At 36.4% G+C, this 19909-nt stretch overlaps 1 protein-coding gene across 2 annotated transcripts; it reads right to left on the bottom strand.

Moving 5' to 3' along the window:
- Positions 1-416: 416 nt before the first annotated feature.
- LOC131152173 (uncharacterized) lies at positions 417-18796 on the bottom strand. Of its 2 annotated transcripts, none has more exons than XM_058103878.1 (9): positions 18482-18796; positions 15176-18306; positions 15004-15090; positions 10235-10387; positions 9874-10037; positions 9645-9792; positions 9331-9453; positions 9094-9181; positions 417-793 (listed from the first exon to the last, which is right to left on the bottom strand). In XM_058103878.1, exons 2-9 carry the CDS (start codon positions 17810-17812, stop codon positions 606-608), a joined length of 3588 nt encoding a protein of 1195 aa, XP_057959861.1. In that variant the 5' UTR covers positions 17813-18306; positions 18482-18796; the 3' UTR covers positions 417-605. The 2 variants fall into 2 exon arrangements, with proteins under 2 accessions (XP_057959861.1, XP_057959860.1); XM_058103877.1 differs by having other exon boundaries at positions 15176-18277.
- Positions 18797-19909: the final 1113 nt, after the last annotated feature.

Below are 19909 nucleotides of genomic sequence, written 5' to 3'. Positions count from 1 at the left end.
AGTTGTGTTGATGCAAGTTTATGATAAAAAAAACCAACCATAAATTTAACATTCCAAAGCTAGAGATATATCACTTGGAGATGGTTTTGTGTGGCAATGAGATGATAAACAAGTCTGAGCCATATCACACAGCAACTGATTTCTTCACGAGAAATTTAATATTATGAATAGGGGCGTGCTATATCACTTCATGGAAACATCAACTTACGCTAATTTCCAAAGCCTGGGCCATCTACTGCGACTAGTCTTTTCACGAGGAATTTAACTTTATGAATAGGGTAGCGTTTAATCTCTACCCTTTGAAGTAGCAAACTACCAAACTACATAAATCCTGTTACTTGTATGTTTGCGATCGAGCTTCCCTACCTTGCTACTTTCTCATTATATTATGTGTGTTATTGCTAACAAACAGCATATTGATCTTTACAATGGTATATCTTTTTAAACATGCATTATGTTTCATAAAGAACAATACGGTATTCATTTTATCAACCCGTATAGGTCAGATTCTCTACAACACTGACTATCATGGAAGCTATCTAAACAACCAAAGCTCACAAAGAATGTACTTTCCCCCATTTAAACTTACATGGTAATCTTGGGTTTCATCTAATTACCCGACTATATCGCTTTGTCTGGATTGTCATGGACATAATACGGAGTCTGTTTGTTATCTCAGTGAATGACGGCCTGGCTGCAGGATCAGGCGACCAGCACTCTTCCATCAGCTTTCTCCACTCGGGATCGCAACGTTCTGGAATCGGTGGCCTGAGAGTGTTACTGACAATTCCCCCTGCATGAGAAGTACACAAGAACCTAGTTCATTTTCAAAAATGGGCAGTTAGCACAATAGAACAATTCCAGGCCAGGCCTTATGTGCAGAAAATGGAATTGCAACTGAAAGAAGTACATATATGCATGGTCGTATTAGAAAGATGAATAAAATGCCTCAATATGTCACATTTCCAGAGACTATGCACTAAAAAATAAAAATAAAAATAAAAATAAAAATTCAGGAAGATGACCAAATCTGGTGCTGTATATGCTTGAGTTCTACCAGGACATTAACAATGTTGAACCAATTATTGAAGTGTTGGCTAATAGGATGGCCCTGGCTTGAAATGTATAGATTCAACCGCTTAGTGGAGATGTGGATATGGTATAAACATAGAAAGATGTAATTAAAAGCAGCCTTCATTTATTGCTAGAAATCTATCCATAGCAATGCCGCTAATGATTACTAACATTGAGTGATCCCAATGAAAGGTTCATACCACCAGTCAAAATTGGTAAAGACAAAGGCCAAGTTCCAAAATGATACTGCTCATGATATTATACTTCCAGCCAGTGCTGGAACCAGGATCTTTCACTAGTCATCTCTCAAAATAGACTTTTGTATATTCAGCCATGTCAATCTGCAGTTTCCCGACTCTTACCCCCCCCCCCCCCCGCCTCCCCTCTCCAGTCCTCATCTTACATTGCAGAACAAAAGTTTTTTTTTTTTTTTATTATTTCAAATGAATCAGCTCAACTACAGTGTCATTACACCTTTAGCACAAAAATTGAGTAATCAAAATGTTGTAATAATAATAAAACTAAAATTTTCACTCTAATAACTTAGAAAATAATAAGTGTCTTCATTACTTTATGAAAAGAAATAAAAAAAATTTCAAAACCAATACATACATCTTAACTATAAAATTTAAAACAACTTTATGGATTTTCATATTTTAGAGTTGTTCAACATCAACTTGATCACTTTCAAATAATTGAATAACTCTCATAATATGTGTTACCAAGAAATCATCCAACCATTTCTCTCATCCAATTACATTGTTGATATTTAACAAATTTCATCATGTGAAATGTATTTTCTACATGGGGAAAACATTAAAATTTTAAAAATTAATATATAACCCTGACAAAACCAATTTGAGTTGAGGCAAATCTGAAAATTTATGCAACTTATATGTACAAGAGGAGGACCAATTTGAGTTCATCTTGAACACAGCAATTGGATCTTCAGGCTAACAGAGGACTGCATGGTGTAGGGGTATGCAATTTCATCAGGAAAGTCTGGAATGATTTTGCTTCCCGTATCAGGTATCAAATAGAGAAGATTACATTTATTTTTGGCATGACTCATGGCGCGATCAAAAAGCTCTTAGCGTCTTATTTCCAGCCATCTATAACTTGGCATGTGATAAAGATGCCCATGTCAATCAACACCTTCAAACCTCAGATCAGGGGCCTTTTTGGAACAATCCCTTAGAAATGTGGATGATTGGGAACTCAACCAGCTCATGGATTTCTACAGCTCTCTTTACAGCTTCCAACACCATAACAGTGCTGATCTTCTTATTTGGACCTTAGATGTGAAGGGGGCCTTCACTGTTAGATCCTTCTACAGGAAACTCTTCCCTTTGGAGTTTTCCCCTGGACTCAAATTTGAAAGACAACAGCTCCCACAAAAGTTTCCTTCTTGCGTGGGAGGTAACCCAAAGTAAGATTTTGATTATGGATAATTTGTAGAGAAGGGGTCAGTCAGTTGCCAATAGATGTCCCCTTTGCATGGTTGACGCAGAATCGATTGAGCAGATCCTTCTTCACAGTGCTTGGACAAGGGATCTCTCGAATATGGCGCTGACTCTGATTGGGAAAGGTGGGTTATTGCTAAGTCTGTGGGAAGGGAACTCTGGGCCCGGAAAGGGATCCAGGCCACAAAGTCGAAGAGAAAAGTTATGTCCCTTATTCCCCTTGAAACTTTCTGGTGTGTTTGGAAAGAGAGGAATAGGCGAGTGTTGAAAAAAAACTCAACCTCAACAAACCGAATCAGCAAAGAACACTAGTTTACTGCGATCAATAGCTGGCACAGCAGAACTGTTATTAATGATTTTGACGTAATCTTTGATTTGTGACACCCTTCAGGATGCTTGATTTTTTGTACCATGGACCGGCATCCCCTTCATGCATCTTCAATAAAGTTTCCCTTACTGATCAAATACATATATGTACAAACCATAGCACATGGAACCACTCATGCTTTCTGTTAGATTACCACTTTACCTAAAAAAGCTTAAGTTGTGGACCACTGGAACAATAAAATATCAAGACTTCACACTTCAAAATATCTCACAATATCAGCTTCCTAATCTTACCAGTTAATGAGATTCAATTCCATGTGAAGAGAAAAAATATTTCATTATAACCTAACATACATACATGTGTGTGTATTTTTTGTTAGGTAGATATCAAAGAAGAGAAGCCTCCGCGAGAGAGTTCTTTTCCCTAGTTTGTTTCTGGTTTGATATGTGTGCGGGGATCCTACACCTAGCTATAGGATGGGTTCTAGTTATCTCTTTAGTGGATACAGGTTTGAGAAGGATTTTTTATTTACGGTTTGGCTTTGTATTTCTAGTTTTTACATTTTTGAATTTGTAAAATAGTTTGCATCCAGCACTTGCTACTTCCAAAAGATAACTTGCAGCATTAGTTATTTAAATCCCATATAACTTAAAAATTGAACATTTTATCCTTCTTCAATCAATATATACTTGTACTTTGCCTGTGTAGCACTAAATTCCCTATCTATACACAGCGGTCCCAAGCCCAGATAAAGGAGGAGGGTTGCGTTAGGTAGCCGATGGCCAATAATCCTTACCAATGGTTCTCTTAAGCATCCCTTACGAGCGATGCATGCACTTTTACCACCCAAATGTAGCGAAAATAAACAAAGTTGGGCTAGGCTGGGCCTTTTTAGAGGGTTAGGAAGTACAGGAAACTAGGGTCAGGTTAACAACTTGGAAGATAGGGTCACTAACAAGAAAGAGGCTGGAGTTAGTTGATACTATGATTAGGAGAAAAATTAACATAATCTGCCTCCAAGAGACCAAGTGGTTATGGGAGAAGGTTATAGAAATCAGTAAATTGGGCCTTCAGATTTTTACTATTTTGATAGCAAAAGAAAAGATTTCATTGGAAAAATAAGAATTCACAAAGAGAAAAAGGCATCTCCCATCAAAATTTTGGAAAATCCATAAAATATTAACTAAAAACACAAAAAATACTTTGAAGTATCAAAGAAAAAAATTCCTCCAATCTCATTGAATTTCGGAAAAGCATGCTTTCATAAAGCATCCGAAACCACAACACCACTAAGAGGCCAAGTAATGAATCTTTTTCCAAACCAGCTGCCTATTCAATTTTTCCCCTGAAAATATCTATGCAGTGCACTCCAACCATAAATGCCATAGCTCTGCAAAGATTCCAAATTTCCAAAGAGCAGACCTATCCTTCCTTTTTCCAAAATGCTCAATAGAAATAACCAACATTCCTTCCATCAATGCTGGAAAAACCCAAGCTTCGCTCAACACCAAATTATTTATTCTGGATGCTCCGAGAAAAATCAGAGTGTGAGAACAAATGAGGTGTCGACGTAGAATTCAAACAAAAAAGCAGACAAACATCTGAAGATAAGGTCTTCAAAGGTCTCCTAATTTGCAACAGAACATTAGTATTGATTCTATTAAGCACAGTTAGCAAAATGAAAGCCTTAATCTTTGGGGAAGTTTTGGCCTTCGACATACGTGGGAATGGAGGAAAACAAAAGTTGGAATGGGTCAAAAACGAAAAAAAAAAAAAAGTTTCACAAGAACATACCCCTGAATGATCTAAAGCTTAATAATATGGTCTTAAATTTCCACAAAATGGTCGAAATTTCTAGTTTTCATCACCTTCGAAATCGAAATAATATGAAATTTCCTAGAAATTCAAATGAGAGAATTAAGAGTGAAAGTGAAATTTCTCTCTTTTTTAATTTGTTTTTTTAGCCAAAACAAAAGATTATTATAAGGGCTTCGAAATTATATGAAAAAAAAAAAAAAAAACTTACAACAACATTTTATTTAACCATTCATGTCTAAATTATTTCAATTGTATAAATTGAATATGTTTAATGCACATTATCTTACAAATATGTTTGATACACATATTATATTACAAATTTTCCACCCCATACACAACATAGATGTATTTAACTTGTAATATATTAGACCTAAAATTTACATAACCATTTGAATCCCCATGTTTTGCTACTAGTTTCCACTGTTTTTTCAAATTGAAATTGAAATTGAAAATGACATGGAAGTCGAAATTTCTCTTTGTATTTTGTAGCTTCAAAAATTGAATTGAAATTGAAATTTAAGACCTTGCCTAAGACCAAGTATCTCTAGCTAAAGAAAGATGACAACCATTCAATAACAACAACAAGGAGGAGAGTCCCATCAAGTCTCTGTCATTTAGGGATTTTCTGAAACTAAAGTTCTAAGAAACCAGAGGGCTAGCCAAATCAACCACAAAGAAAGAAATCATACTATCTTGCCTTGAGCTTAATCGAAAGAGAGGAGGATAAAATGTGAATAGAACATCATTCCCTAAACATATATCATTCCAAAACTGAATCCTAGAACCCCTCCCCACTACAAAATTAATGTAAGGAGCGACTAAGCGAATAAGGGATAAATCTAAGAAATAATCCTAGAACCCCTCCCCACTACAAAATTAATGTGAGGAGTGAATAAGGGATAAATCTAAGAAATATATCTCCAAGGACTCTCTGAAGAATATCGCAAACTAACGTTGGTATCCCACCCATTCACAATTAACCTATACTTACTTCTAGTCACTTTATGCCTAAGGGAATGATCCTCTAAAGGATAATGCCATAACCATTTAGCTAGGAGAGCGATGTTTTTAGACACCAATCAAGATTTAAACTTTTATGGAATGGTATGGCTAACTCTACTAAATAGATATCAGAGTAAATTTTAAGTGAACCCAAAGGAAGAGTATCAAACAACAAAGAAAGCTGGTAGTGAAATCAAGATGTCCAAAAAGCAGTATAGACAAAAAAAAAAAAAATTGTATAATGCTTGGAAATATTGTAGAAATATATATAACTTTGAAAAGTATAAAAAGGCTAGAAAAGAGGTTAAAGAAAAAAAAAGCAATTAGTGAAGCTAAACATAGAGCTTATGACAATTTATATGCTAGACTAGATAAGAAGGGGAAAGGAACATATATAAACTAGCTAGAGCTAGAGAAAGAGAGTGCAAATTTAGATAATGTAAAATATATAAAGGATGAGAATGTTTTGGTCAAAAAAAAGAAGACATAAAAGAGAAGTGGTGAAGATACTTTAATGAACTGTTTAATGAAAACCAAACTGAAAGTTTAAGAAGTGACAAGTGAGGAAAAGACTAAAAATCTAAGATTTATCGCAGAATTAGAGTCAGTGAAGTTAAGAAGGATTTAGAAAAGATGAAAAGCAGGAAATCTATAGGATCAGATAATATCCCAATTGACTTTTAGAATGTCTACGGGATAAAGGAATTATATAGTCAACTAATATATTTAACATTATTATAAAAAACCAAGATATTGTTGGAGGAATGGAGGAAAAGCACACTAATACCTGTATATAAAAAATAAAAATAAAAAGCAGAGGAGATATTCAAAATTGTAATAACTATCACGGAATTAAACTTATGAGTCATAAGATGAAACCATGGAAACGAGTAATTGAATAAAGAATGATAATAGAAATGAGGGTCTTAGAGAATCAATTTGGTTTTATGCTTGGGATATCAACAATAAAAGCTATCTATTTTCTAAGAAGATTAATGGAAAAGTTTAGGAAAAATAAAAAGGACTTGCATATCTTTTTTATCGACCTAGAAAAAGAATATGATATAGTATCTAGGGAAGTTCTCTGGTGGGTTTCAAAAAAGAAGGGATTATGCAACAAATATACTTATGTTATTAAGGATATGCATGATAGAGTAAAGACTAGCGTTAGGACTATAGGAGGAGAGTCTTGGAATTTCCAATCACAATAAGTATACATCATAGCTCTACTTGAAGCTCCCTATCCATTTGCTTTAGCGATTGACAAAGTCATAAGAAATATCCAAAATGAGATCCCATGGTATATGTCATTTGCAAATGATATTGTTTTGATTGATGAAAGTAGGAGTGGGTAGAATCGAAGTTAGAACTTTGAAGAATAACGTTAGAGCTTAAATATTTTAGGATAAATTGAAACAAGACAAAATACTGAAATGTAATTTTAGCCATGTAAGAAGGAATATTGAAGATAAGATTAAACTTGATGATCAAGAAATCAATAACACTAGCAGATTTTGATTTCTTGGATATATTATGCAAGCAAAGGGAGAAGTTGAGGAGGATGTAGTACATAGAGTTAAAGCAAGTTAGGTGAAATGGAGGAGTGCTTAAGGTGCGTTGTGCGATTGTAGAATACCACTAAAATTATAAGGGAAGTTCTATAAAGCTACAAGACCAGCTTTGCTATATGGATCAAAATGTTAGGCAACTAAGAAACAACATATTCGAAAAGTAGAAGTGTCCGAAATGAGCATGCTAAGGTTGATGATGTTAGTGATAATAATTATTATTATTATTTGCATTATATTAGGGTAGAATAGTCTTTTTCTCTTTTATTCTTGTAGGCAATATAAGTCATTTTATCTCATGTAGAACCTAATGATTCAATGAAAGCTTTTTCTTTTCCCAATCTTTTGCTCCTGTTTGATTCTATCATGGTATCAAAGTTTTGCTCTATGGAATTTCGCAGTGAAACGGTGAGCGCGGACATGGCGTCGACGTGGTGAACCCAGGTGCATTTCTTGTGCTGACACACCTCGACGTAGTTCTTCGCCAAGAGGAGGCGGAGGAAGCAGTCGCCGGCAGTGGGCAACATGGTGAAGCACTTGCAATGCTTCTAGTCGGGGTCAATTTTCCACACGCAGATTTTGTGATCTTTGTGGGTGTTGAGCAGCTTTCCCCCTAGCGTAGGGATTTCACCACACCGTGGCCAGCGGTGACAGTGTTGGGGGTTGAGTTTTGGATGAGGGAAGGGTCGTGGGGCCATGCGTGGATGTCTTTGTTGGAGGAGCTGCTGTAGATGAATTTTCCAGCGAGGGTGAGAGAGAAGACGGCGGAGGAGTGGCCTTTGAGGGTAGATACGCAGCGGTGGTGGGTGGTCTGGGGTTGGTGATCGTGTTGCATGGTGAGAGACGAAGGGGCTGGATGGGGAACTAGCCTACATGCGGGCCCACTTCGAATGGGTGGTGGGGTTCAGGGATTTGGAGACGCTGCCCGGAGGGGAATAATGGGCCGAAATTATTTCTTTTGTGATCAGAAGAGGCAATTGTGACGGAACAGAGGGATATTGATGACTCTGAATGAAGATGGTTCGGTTGAGATTGGGATTTCTTAACGTTTGAGTGGCAGGCGAAGAGACAACTCAAAATTCCCATTTGTTGGATTCTCGCTTGGCTCGGTATTGGCAGGTTTGGTTTCGCTCTTGCCATCCTCAAATTAAATTGTTTCTTATATCTTGGGTATATTTGTTGTTGTTTGTCATGGCTAGTGAACGGGATGATTCTCAATCTATTAGTGTGCGGTTGGATGGTAAAAATTCTGTTGATAGTCGCATTGGAATTATTGTTACACCACTCATTTGTTAATGCAAATAATTACAATGATTATTATCACTAACAGATGAGTGGTGTAACATTAAAGGATAAGTTAAGGAACAAATATATTAGCAATAAGTTAGGTATAGCACTTGTAGAAGATAAGATAAGAGGGGCAAATTAGATGATTTTTTGGGCATTTGAAGCACAAGCCAAGTAATGCTCCAATTAGGAGTAGCAAGCAAATTACTATTAATGGTACTAGAAAAGGGAGGGATAGACCTAAAATGACTTGAAATGAGGTAGTAAAAGAAGATTTAATTGCTCTAGAGTTAGTCCAAGAAAATGCCGTTAATCAAGTAAATTGATGGAAAAGGATTCCTATAGCTGGCCGCCCTTAGTGGTGACCTAAAGCTTATTGTTGTTGGTGGTGTATTTACTAGTAGAAATCAATGCCACTAATGATTCTTTTACTTTTAGTGATTTAAAGCTCTATAAAAAAGCCTCATGCAGGTTATGTGCCTTAAATAAGGAAACTATACAAAAGAAATGCAAAATAGTATCAATCATCACAAAGTCAATTATAAAAACAAACCTATAATAGCACCACAATGCATGTTGCCATATGGCTCTTCACCAGTCAAGATCTCCCACATTGCAACACCAAATGAGAAAACATCAACCTATCACCAAAGTAAAAAATAAATAAATAGGAGAAAACAAGAAAATCCAAACAATGGCATCATTGCATTCTTCAATACATTATTGATCCTACATTCCAAATTTCTCATCGTACAAAAGCACAAAAAAAAAAAAATCTCTTCACCCTAACCTTTTCAGACACCCTGTTACTGTTACCATTTAGTAGTTCTGGGGCCATCCATGGAAGGGTTCCTCGAACACCCCCAGATACAAGAGTATTTCGTTTTATTCTTGATAATCCAAAGTCTCCAACCTGCAAAACAGATACTCTCCAGCTAACAAGAATTCTATAAAGTATGCAATTTTCTTCCAACTAGTAAATGAAGACACCTTATTATTATTTTTTTTAAGCCTTAATGTTTAGAAACATTTCAAAATACAAAAGCTAGTAACTTAAATATATGGGACATCTTTCAACAAGATATTGTCTCTGCAACAGATCACCTTGCATATTGGTCGTTGGGGATCCCTTAAATTCACAAGCAGGTTGTCGCATTTCAAGTCAAAATGAACAATATTTTTCATATGCAGGTATTCCATGCCAAAAGCTGCATCCATTGCAATTATAAGCCTTTTACGCCGATCAAGTCCTCTGTAAGAAATTCAGGGACTTCATAAGTCTTTTGGTCATTATGAGTACATAGGCACATGACCTGGGCATCAACCAACTTACCTGTCCTTCTTTAATAGGACATGCCTCAACGACCCATTCACCATGAATTCAGTAACAGTTGCCAATGTTCCTCCTGGTCCATCAGGAACCACCCCATAAAAGGCTACCACATTTGGATGGTGAAGATTTGAAAGTATCTGTGCCTCTCTCCAGAAGTCTTTAGTCTGAAGATTATATAATTGCAAATAATAAAATGTCATTGAAGCGCAGAAATCATGTTCTAAAACCTAGTTACCTATATACATGCATGAACTTATCCAGACAATTAAATACAAGTAATCGCATAAAAATGACCAGCATGACGAGGAACTGGCAACAGTAAAAATTCAGTAGTGCTGGCTTAGTTATTTTGAGGACCCACCAACCGTTCTTGCTCAGATGGTTTCCCTGCAAAACAGCTCTTTTTGATTCTCTTAATAGCAACATCTGTTCCCCTCCACTTTCCATGATATACAGTCCCAAATGTGCCAGATCCCAACTCTTTCAGTTCTTCAAGATCAGCATTTTTTATGATCTGTACATCAGTGTCTCAATCATACAGATACAAAATTAGGGATGCTTTTCTAAAAGAACAATAATCAATTAATAGATAAGAAATCATTTGAGAGTCAAGAAAGAAATTTTTGAAAAAGAAAAAAAAGAATCTACACTTAAACTCTTAGAAGAAACCTACTCTTGGGATACATATTTTGTTCACTTCTTCAATCTTTAAAATTTTTCCACATATACACAAATTCTTAAATAAAGATGAATCAATCCCATAAAAAAAGGAAAATGAAAATTTCTTATATCATAAATTACGAACAAACACATTTTGGTCATGTTCCACAACTCCAGGTTTCTAAATTAAAGGAAGCTGCTGAACTTGACAAATAGTATCGATGACCCAAGGTCTTAAATTTCGATTTTGACTCAAATTTCGAAGCTCCAAAAGTACGGAAATTTCAATTTCGATGTCAATTTCAATTTTGATTTGAAAAAATAATGGAAATTAGTAGTAAAACATGGAATTCTTTGTGAAACTTTAGAAATGGTTAACAAACATAATAATATATTTTTTAGGAGTAATATATTACAAATTAAATTCATCTATGTTTTGTATGAAGTGGAAAAGTTGTAAAGTAGTGTGTATCAAAAATATTTTTAAGATAATGTACATAAAACATATTCAGTTAATACAAATGAAATTCATAAATCATTTAAATATTATTTATTATACAAATGATGATAATTTATACATGAATGGTTAAATAAAATGTTACTGTAATCTTTTTTTTTTCTTAAAATTTCAAAAGAACTTGTAATAATCTTTTGCTTCGATAAAATAAATTAAGAGAGAAATTGCATTTCACTCCTAAATCTTACTTTTGAATTCCAATGAAATTTCATTGTATAGTTAAAATTTTGACAAGTTTCACTAAGATTTCGAGATTTTGATAAATTTCGGAATATTCGTTGAGACTTCGATGGAAATTATGCAAGACAGAAATTGACTGCCATTTCGATTTCTAGGGTGACAGAAATCGAAAATTTCGACAATTTCTTGGAAATTTAAGATCATGCTATGACCACAAACCGTAAGGGTGTGCAATAGTTTGCGGATTGGTGCACTAGCTTGTGTGCCTGCATAAATACATCTTTGGAGTTTGGACAACAGGTGAACAGTATGTGACAAGGATTAAAATTCATAACTAAAAACAGTCATTGAAGTCTCATTCAATATTTTTCATTTAGTATGTGTCAGATGCCTAAATGCAAGGTTTGCAAATAGATAAATTAAATGGAAAAAAAGGAGAACGGAAAGGATGACAAAGAGGAAAATAAATTACTATAAATTTGCCTAGTCAGCTTATGATTGGCTGTAATCATGCAACATAAATATAGTCAGCCATTTCAATGTGGATAATTAATGATGATTTAACATGCAAATTTAGAAACTTGAACAGGTACCATTTAGCAAGCACAACAAAGCTGGTGGTAGTTTCAGATTTTTCAGGCTGCTATGAACCATGCATAACCTACTGAAATCTAAAATTCCAGACACATGGAAAAGTCAAAACTTATATAATCCTGCTAAAAGATAGGTCTTTGCTCTGCCCCATTTTTCTTTAAAAGCAAAGGCAGCCTTTCACAAGATTTCACCTCTCCATTTCTCAGCAGTCTCTTGTAACATTTAAAACTGGTTTAATAAGTTAAACCAAGACAGCAAATTTCAAAAAGGCACAGCCCAAGATCATTCTGTACAGCCTACACTATTACTGTTCCCCCATCATAGCTACCTGCCTTGGCAGCATGATTTACAGGTAAACCATTCAATCTGTGCAATGAAAAAAAAATAAATAGAACAAGATACATTGGAACGAGAAGGTGAGGCCTGAGAAGGCTGGAATTTCTTGGGCATTTCACCTGTGACTTGTCCCACCTCAGAGAAGGGTGAGGGGAGGAAGTGAGCAATATAGATAGATGAACCCAAAACCTAATGTCTTAAACTTTTGGATCAAGGTGGTCCTCACCCATGCTGTGTGACAACTCCCCTGATGTTAAGTGGTATCAAAGCTGATGATTTGTGACTGGGCTAGGGGGGGACATAAATGAAGGTGTAAGAGCTAGTTCTAGTGACATGGAATGCAATTCAAGGTATGTAAGGCTTCCCCTCAAAGGGGGTTGCTAGAAAGACTCACAAATGAAGTGGAGATTGTTACTCGTGAGTTGTCCACAGAACAAGGGTGAGGGGAAGAGTGGTTAGTATGCATGGATAGGCCCAATATCTAACGGATTATGCTTTTGGAATAAAGTTGAAACTGTCACAGAGTGGTTTCATTCTATGCTTTAGGAATACATTTGAAACTGTGAGACAATCCTTCAAGTTGACTTAACCTCGACTGGTGTATCTGTTTGCTTTTTCTCTGACCACAGATAAATTTCACCGATAGGAGCAAAAAATTGGTGAAACAAAATTACATGTGAATTCTATGTGAGAGAATGATAAAGGGAAAAATCAAAACTGCCTACACTTCATATAACTCAAGAAACGGACTGCTACAAAAAGAAAGAGCAGAAACGAATTGAATTATATATCACAAAACCACAATTCTAAGCCATCTTAAATTTCTTCTGTCATCTTCTCCTCGTCTGTAGCCACCAGTAAATTATCAAATGTTCATTTCTTATATATCCCTGTTACTTCCACTTGTCCATCACCACATCTGTATTTTGGCTTTATATTTCTAAACAGGAACCCTTGGCCTTCCAGATGACAGTATTCAGAGGAAAAGAACATATGATTGAAGGTCTCAATAAATGATGGAAGAATGACTTTGAAGAAAAAGAGCCCAATGAATCCCCTAAACATCCACTCAAATCACTCCTAATTTCAGGAATAAACGAGTCCAAAATGCTTAGCAAAGTAAGAAGCTCATCGACCTCTCACTCATCAAGACTCTTAAAGAAGTGGAAATCCAAAGAACAGAGTCCCCTCTAAAGAATAGAAAGATGTAATTGGAGCATTATGAATGAATGGTAATCTAAAAAAGCGAGGCACAAAACCTTCAACGAGACATCTCTCACCCAAAGATCCTCCCAAATCTGAATCTTATAACCTTGTGCCATAAGAAATTAGCCTCAAGGGGAACCTCCATAACCAGTTCCCAACTAAAGCGATATTTCTAGATACCGAATCACCAAGCCCCTTAGGTCTCCTACCACATTCCAACTAATAAGATGATTCCTTTTAATATTGCAGTACCAAACCATATGAAATCTATCATAAGCCCCGCCAAAAACCTTGCAACACTAATGAGAGTAATAAGACTTCCTAAGGACAGGCCCACCCTCATCCACCCCACTAATCTCCTACCCACTCTCTCAACCACTGGATCCCAAAAACAAAGAAATGAAATTAGGATTACCCCCTAAAGGATGACCTAAATTCTTAGGCCAAGACAGAGAAATATAACCAGCTAAGTCCATGAACCTCTCCAATTCACCATGATCCACGTTCATACCTGCCACCCTACTTCTAGAGATGTTGATCTTCAATCTTAAAATCTTCTTAAATGTTATCAACAAGGTAAGAAACTTCCAGAATTTGTCAAGACCTCCACCCCCTCCGTACCTATCATTAAACCTCTAATCTCCGGCAATCCTTGAGCATGAATAATCAATCTACTTAACCCATCAACCACAAAAGTAAATAAAAAAGAGAAAGGGTATCCCTGTGCCTCAACCCCTAGAAGCCTAAAACTACTCCCTAGGATGTCCATTCACATTCACAGCTGTATTCGAAGATGACAAACAACCTTTAATCCAATTCCTCCAAACAAACACAAAACCTTTCTTACCTATCACCCTGTTCAAAAGCCCAGTTCACCACGTCATAGGCTTGTTTCTGTGAATGACGCTCCTAATTCCCTTCCCTTTCACATCCCTAACCACCCCATTTGCAACCAATATTGCATCTAAATTCTATCTTTAATGGAAGCAGAGTGAGCCAAAGTCTCCATATTCCTCAACACATCTCAAAGCCTCTTCAACGAAACCTTCATTAAAATCTTGTAAGACCATTAACTAGACTGAAAAGCTAAGTTTATAACCAGTGAAATTTTCAATACTTTTTTTCTTCTTGCATTTTTTTTCAGATATTTTTAAAATTAGAAAATTTGTTTCTCAGGAGAAGAAGTGCTTAAAATTTTTTATCACTTCTTCATGCGGATATTATGTTCCTTTAAAAAAACGCTTAATTAATTTTCTTTTATACAGTTTAATTCATTTATGAAAATCAAGAAACATCTAGCTCGAAGAATTTACAGTTGTAAATATGCCATGTGGAGACCACTAAAACTATGGTAAGTTTCACTTTTTCTCTATCTTTTTTACCCCATCTTATCCCGCAGTCAAAGCTGTACAGAGTGTCTCTCCTAATAATGACTTTCCTATTAAACATGCCCCCAAAAAATGGTTCATTGCTAGCTGATAAACATCTATTGAATTTTTATTTTGTTCTTGCAGATGCACAAGGTCCACCTGATACAATATGTTCATTTTTCAAGCATTGCATGGGCACACTTCCAGTAAACATCAAAAAAGAAAAATGGAACAGGAATAAAAAAAATTAACATTGTATTTATAAACCTGCAAACCATATACGCCTGCTTCTATTTCCGCCATTGTAGCCTCGCTAATAGATTCATCGTCATCTCTGCCATCAGCTTTTGCATACTGTCAAATACAGGCAACTTTAAGCTTGTTTGACGAAAGACGAACTATTAAACTCGAACTGTAAATCAACAGGACAAGAAATTACCTCACAGGAAGATTCTGGAGCAATGCTCTCCGCCTCAGTTTCTCTAGGGGTTGGAAATCCATCACTAGCATTGTCTTGTACATGTGGGACAACTGTGGAGGATGAGGGGATGCCAGAAGGCACACTATCGGTTACATCTTCAACTATAACCATTGGTTCTGACTTCTCACAACAATTCCCTGAAGCCTGTGAGTGGGTGAAAGATGTGGGGTCTACTTTGTCAACCTTGTGAGAAGGATTAATCACATGATTTTCATAACAGAAACAAGCCTCACTACCCAAAGCAGCATCTTCAGAGTCATTCTTATGCAAGTTTAGATTTGGGCCCAAATCAATTCCATATGGAAGTCCACCAGAAGTAGAATAGGTTCCTTCTTGATTACCCATATGCAAGGATGCAACAGGTACAGTTCCATGAGAATCAAGAGAAACTACTATTGCACTTTTTGCTCCCATTGCAGTATGTTGCTGATCCTTACTAGCTTTTTGGCTCTGTGTACTAAAATCAGAAGCAGTTGTGTGCAGTTGACAATCCTGGTCATATTCTCTCCTAACATATCCAGAATTTCCCACAACAATGACTGGGGAAGTAGAAACCACACCTTCAGGGACTTGTAACTCTTGTGGGGAAATATGAACACTTGGAATGATATTTGGCACATTTTTATAATCCATGGCACTAGCCTGTGAGGAAATGTTAATATTTCCTTCATTGGTTTTCCTGATTTGATCCAAATGAGCATCATCCTTTTCATCCATCAATTTTATCACCTTTTGATCCAACCCAAACTTTGACTGGTCCTGTGGCTTAAAAGGGGGCAGATTCTCATATTTAGCAGCACGACATTCCCCATCAGTTTTCTCTGGCAATTGTATTTGGCACTCTTGCATGAAACCTGATGTTGTGGATGAAGGTGACTTCTCAGTTTCAAAATTCAGCAAGGACAATGCGACAATTCCTTCTTCCACAAAGGCATTGGGCTTCTCTTCACGTTCCTGTAATTTCGAGTCAGAAAGTGCATGAGACATCCTGGGATGAGGACCAACTGAATCATTAGATATTTGATCTTCAGGATTGGTGAAATTTTTTCCAGAATGGAATGCCCTTTCATTCGGTATTTTCCTCTCAAAGTCCATATCAATTTGCACATGTGGTGGTGGCACATAGTCTCCATTAGCATAACAATTGTAAAAATTCATATCAATGAACTTGTTTATTTGATCAATTTCAGCTAAATGACTATTACGATGATGGTAATCCATTAATGCCACTGAGTCACAAGGATGATTATGATAAAATCTACTGCTATCAATACAACTGGAATTGTCATACAGTTTGTTGTTAAAAAACGGGCCGATGCTTTCATGTACATCATGGCATGAGTGATCCTCATAAAATTGTCTAGGGGAATTCTTAGGATCTCTATGCTGAACTAGCAATGGAGACACAGGAGGGGATAGAATGAATGGCTTCATTGGAGTTGGTGTCACAGTTAAATACTGAGCAGAAGGGTTGGGGAATGTCGTTGCCAAATTTGAGGAACTGGCTCCAACCTTCATTTCCAAAGGATGAGCAGAAGTAGGAGAGTCTTTACGAAAACTTGGACTATTTTCCAACATATTTCCAAAATGGCTTGCTTGGCTTGCCAAACTGTGCCCGCTAGAGCTTTTCCGAGGACTTGGGTCCAGCATGCCATTAACAGCAACAACATAATGATAATCAGCATCATTCTGCGGTGCAACCCTTGTTTCTATAGAAGATGGACTCTCAGATTCACTTGATGATACAAGAAATATCCGCAGTCTTTGGGAACCTACAATTCTTTCGAGCTCATGATATTCCTCTATCAAATGATGAAGATCCTCATCACATGAAACAGATATAAGTGAATCAAGATCCTCACCAGGAAGCTGGTACTTGATGGTATGAGGTTGATTCCAAATTCCAGAAGTCTTCTTCACAAGTTCATCATAAGCAAGGTTTTTCCTAATGGATATAATCCGTGTCTCTCCACCCACATATCTAAGCTTTCCATCATGGGGCCTTGGTAGTATCTTCCCCCCAAAGCTGCAGAGGAATTTCATCTTTCCGGAGGATGAACCGTCTGAAATTCCTGATCCACAACATTGATAAGACTGAGGGGAATCAGATGCATGAAGTGGTGTAGCTGTTGGCCCAGGAGCAACTCGATCCCGATAGTTTTCATCCAAAAAATTACCCGACCCCTGTCTACCCAGACCATAACTCATCTGGAATCTGCTCAATTGATCAGAATAAGCCTTGTCTATTTCTGATGAATATCCTATCCTGGGATTAAAACCTGAGATATCTGAACCACAATCAGAATCTCTTCTTAGCCCAAGGATGTTAGCAAGATCCTCATATACCAGCTGATGATTTGGATCAAAATTAAACACCACTCTCTTTGGCTGGCGCTGATCCCTATCACTCATTATCTGTGCTCTTGAGGAAACTCGATCCCTAAGAAATTCTGGAGAAAATTCCTCGCCCGTCCGTACCGAAATATTATATACATGTTTATCTGGATAGGATCTGTCACTTGACTCACTTGAGAACACATTGGCAGAATCATCGTGAAAATGTTGGCCAGAAGTAGCAGGAGCTTCACTTGCCATGGTCTCAAAAGGCCACTCCACTTTCTATGAAGAAATCTCTAGCCTTCTGGTCCTTACACCCTTTATCCCTTCGAAATTTCTTAAGATCTTCTCCAAATTTCAGTGTGATGAAATGTCACAGAACTTTGTTCATATGTAAAAATTCAAACTTTGATTGTCCAGTTGGCCATTCAATTCCTTAGCTTCAATCACCAACTGCAGCGGCACAACCTCAAATTGTTCTTAGATGTCAGCAATGGTCGACACGGTACACAATCAAAACCAAAGCCAGCCATTGCAATTCTAGTATAATGTGCGTTCAATAATTATTCTTCGAGAAACACATGCCCAGCGAATGAACAACATGCATAAAATTAAGATCCCTTTTCGCTTTCCTTTCGTACTTTCTGCTCCTCATCCCTGTTGATCGGATATTGTCGACAAATATGTCAATTGCACAAATTCCTTCCCTTTCCAAAAACTCAACTGTTCCAGAGTGAGCAGAATCAATCAGCCTACGAATTAAACGACATAAATAACAATATCAAGCAAATATTGCAAGAACAGCCCTAGTATTCAATCATAATGGCTCAATAATAAATTAAGAAACTATAAAATGCAAAAGGGTACGCAAGTGAATCAAGAAACTGGATTAATGTGATCACAATGAAGAAATAGTAAAATTGGTACCTGGTATTCTGCTCGAATTTTCTGTTTCTTTTATGATTTTAAGCTAAGATCGCATTTGGAATGGGAATTGCCGGATCAAAACAAGGGGACCCAAAAGAGAAATTTTTGAATTTGGATTTCGTAGCGTTTGAGAGAGAGGGAAGGATAAGGCCGTTGCCTGCGCCTCGAAATTCAATATGGGGCGTCGGAGAAGGACATCACTTAGAATTACGCGGCACCAACACAGGAGGGAGAGCGGCCTCATAACTGAAACCGACATATATGAATCAAACCAACTTACGAATCTCTCTCTCCTCTCTCGCGTTAGCATGCAATTGTCTAAACTTGGCTTGGCGGAGTTTTATTTTCTAGATAAATTATGCCGGCAGCCCCTAAGATTTTGCATAATTACACTAACACCTCTTCATATTTTAAATATTACACCAATACTCATTTTTCATTATTTTTAGCTAACAATAATAATAGATTAAGCAAAATAAATTTATGCCCTCATTTTAAATGAAATTGCAAACAATTTATATACAATACAATTTTATTAGTTTTTTCAATCAAATGGAGGGTATTAACTCTTATCCTATGTTCGATTGGATTTGGATTTATACTGAATTTGGATAAAACGTAATATAAAGTTGTATTGGAACTTTTTTCAAATCTAAAATTTAAATCCATGCCCCCAAACACAATATTAATGTAAATGAAAGACAATCAAACAATTATAATACATATTAAGTTGTAACTGAACTAAGTCGTTCACAAGCAGTTTGACAACTCGGTTCAAGAAAAGCTTATTTAGACTCATTCATTATATAAGTAAGTGCTTCCCAAGCTTAATTTTGTAGTTCATTTAATAAATGATTCGAACTTTAATATAAATGTGCTCGCTCCTAAGCAACCTCAATTGTAGGCTTAATTTGACTTCCTTCAATAGGCTTAGATTACACTGATTTATGAGCCAATTTAATAAAGTTAAATTGGGATTGATAGATTGTAGTGGCTTAAAAGTAATGTTTGTTCGGACATCATCTTTATATAGTACAAACTTCTTAACTTAAATTTAGTAACAATGTCATTGCCCAAGGCTAGTAGGCCAGTTTGAAGGCAGCCAAAAAAAAGGTAGTATTATAATAGGTGCTCTTTTGCACTTTTTTTTTGCTAAGTCAAAGCATATGAGCCTCTAACCTCTCAAAGTGAGAGATTCCAAAAGAACAAAATTGTTTGTGAGCATGTCGATAGATTAGCTTGATGATGACTCGTGAACTCGTTCATTTTTATAATAAAAAAGTTTAAACAAGTTTTTTGATGTTAGTCAAAACTCGACTTGATTTTGATCTTGTCCAAAATTTAATAAACAAGTTTAAGCATGGCAAAATTTGGCTCAAATCGACTCGTTTGTGTTACTAAATACACACAAGGAGAACAACACCCATA

Source organism: Malania oleifera, chromosome 3 (genome assembly GCF_029873635.1).
Source record: "Malania oleifera isolate guangnan ecotype guangnan chromosome 3, ASM2987363v1, whole genome shotgun sequence".
Lineage (NCBI taxonomy): Eukaryota > Viridiplantae > Streptophyta > Magnoliopsida > Santalales > Ximeniaceae > Malania > Malania oleifera.
Note: the sequence above shows the minus strand (reverse complement) of the source record. Positions and strands in the feature narration are given on the sequence as shown.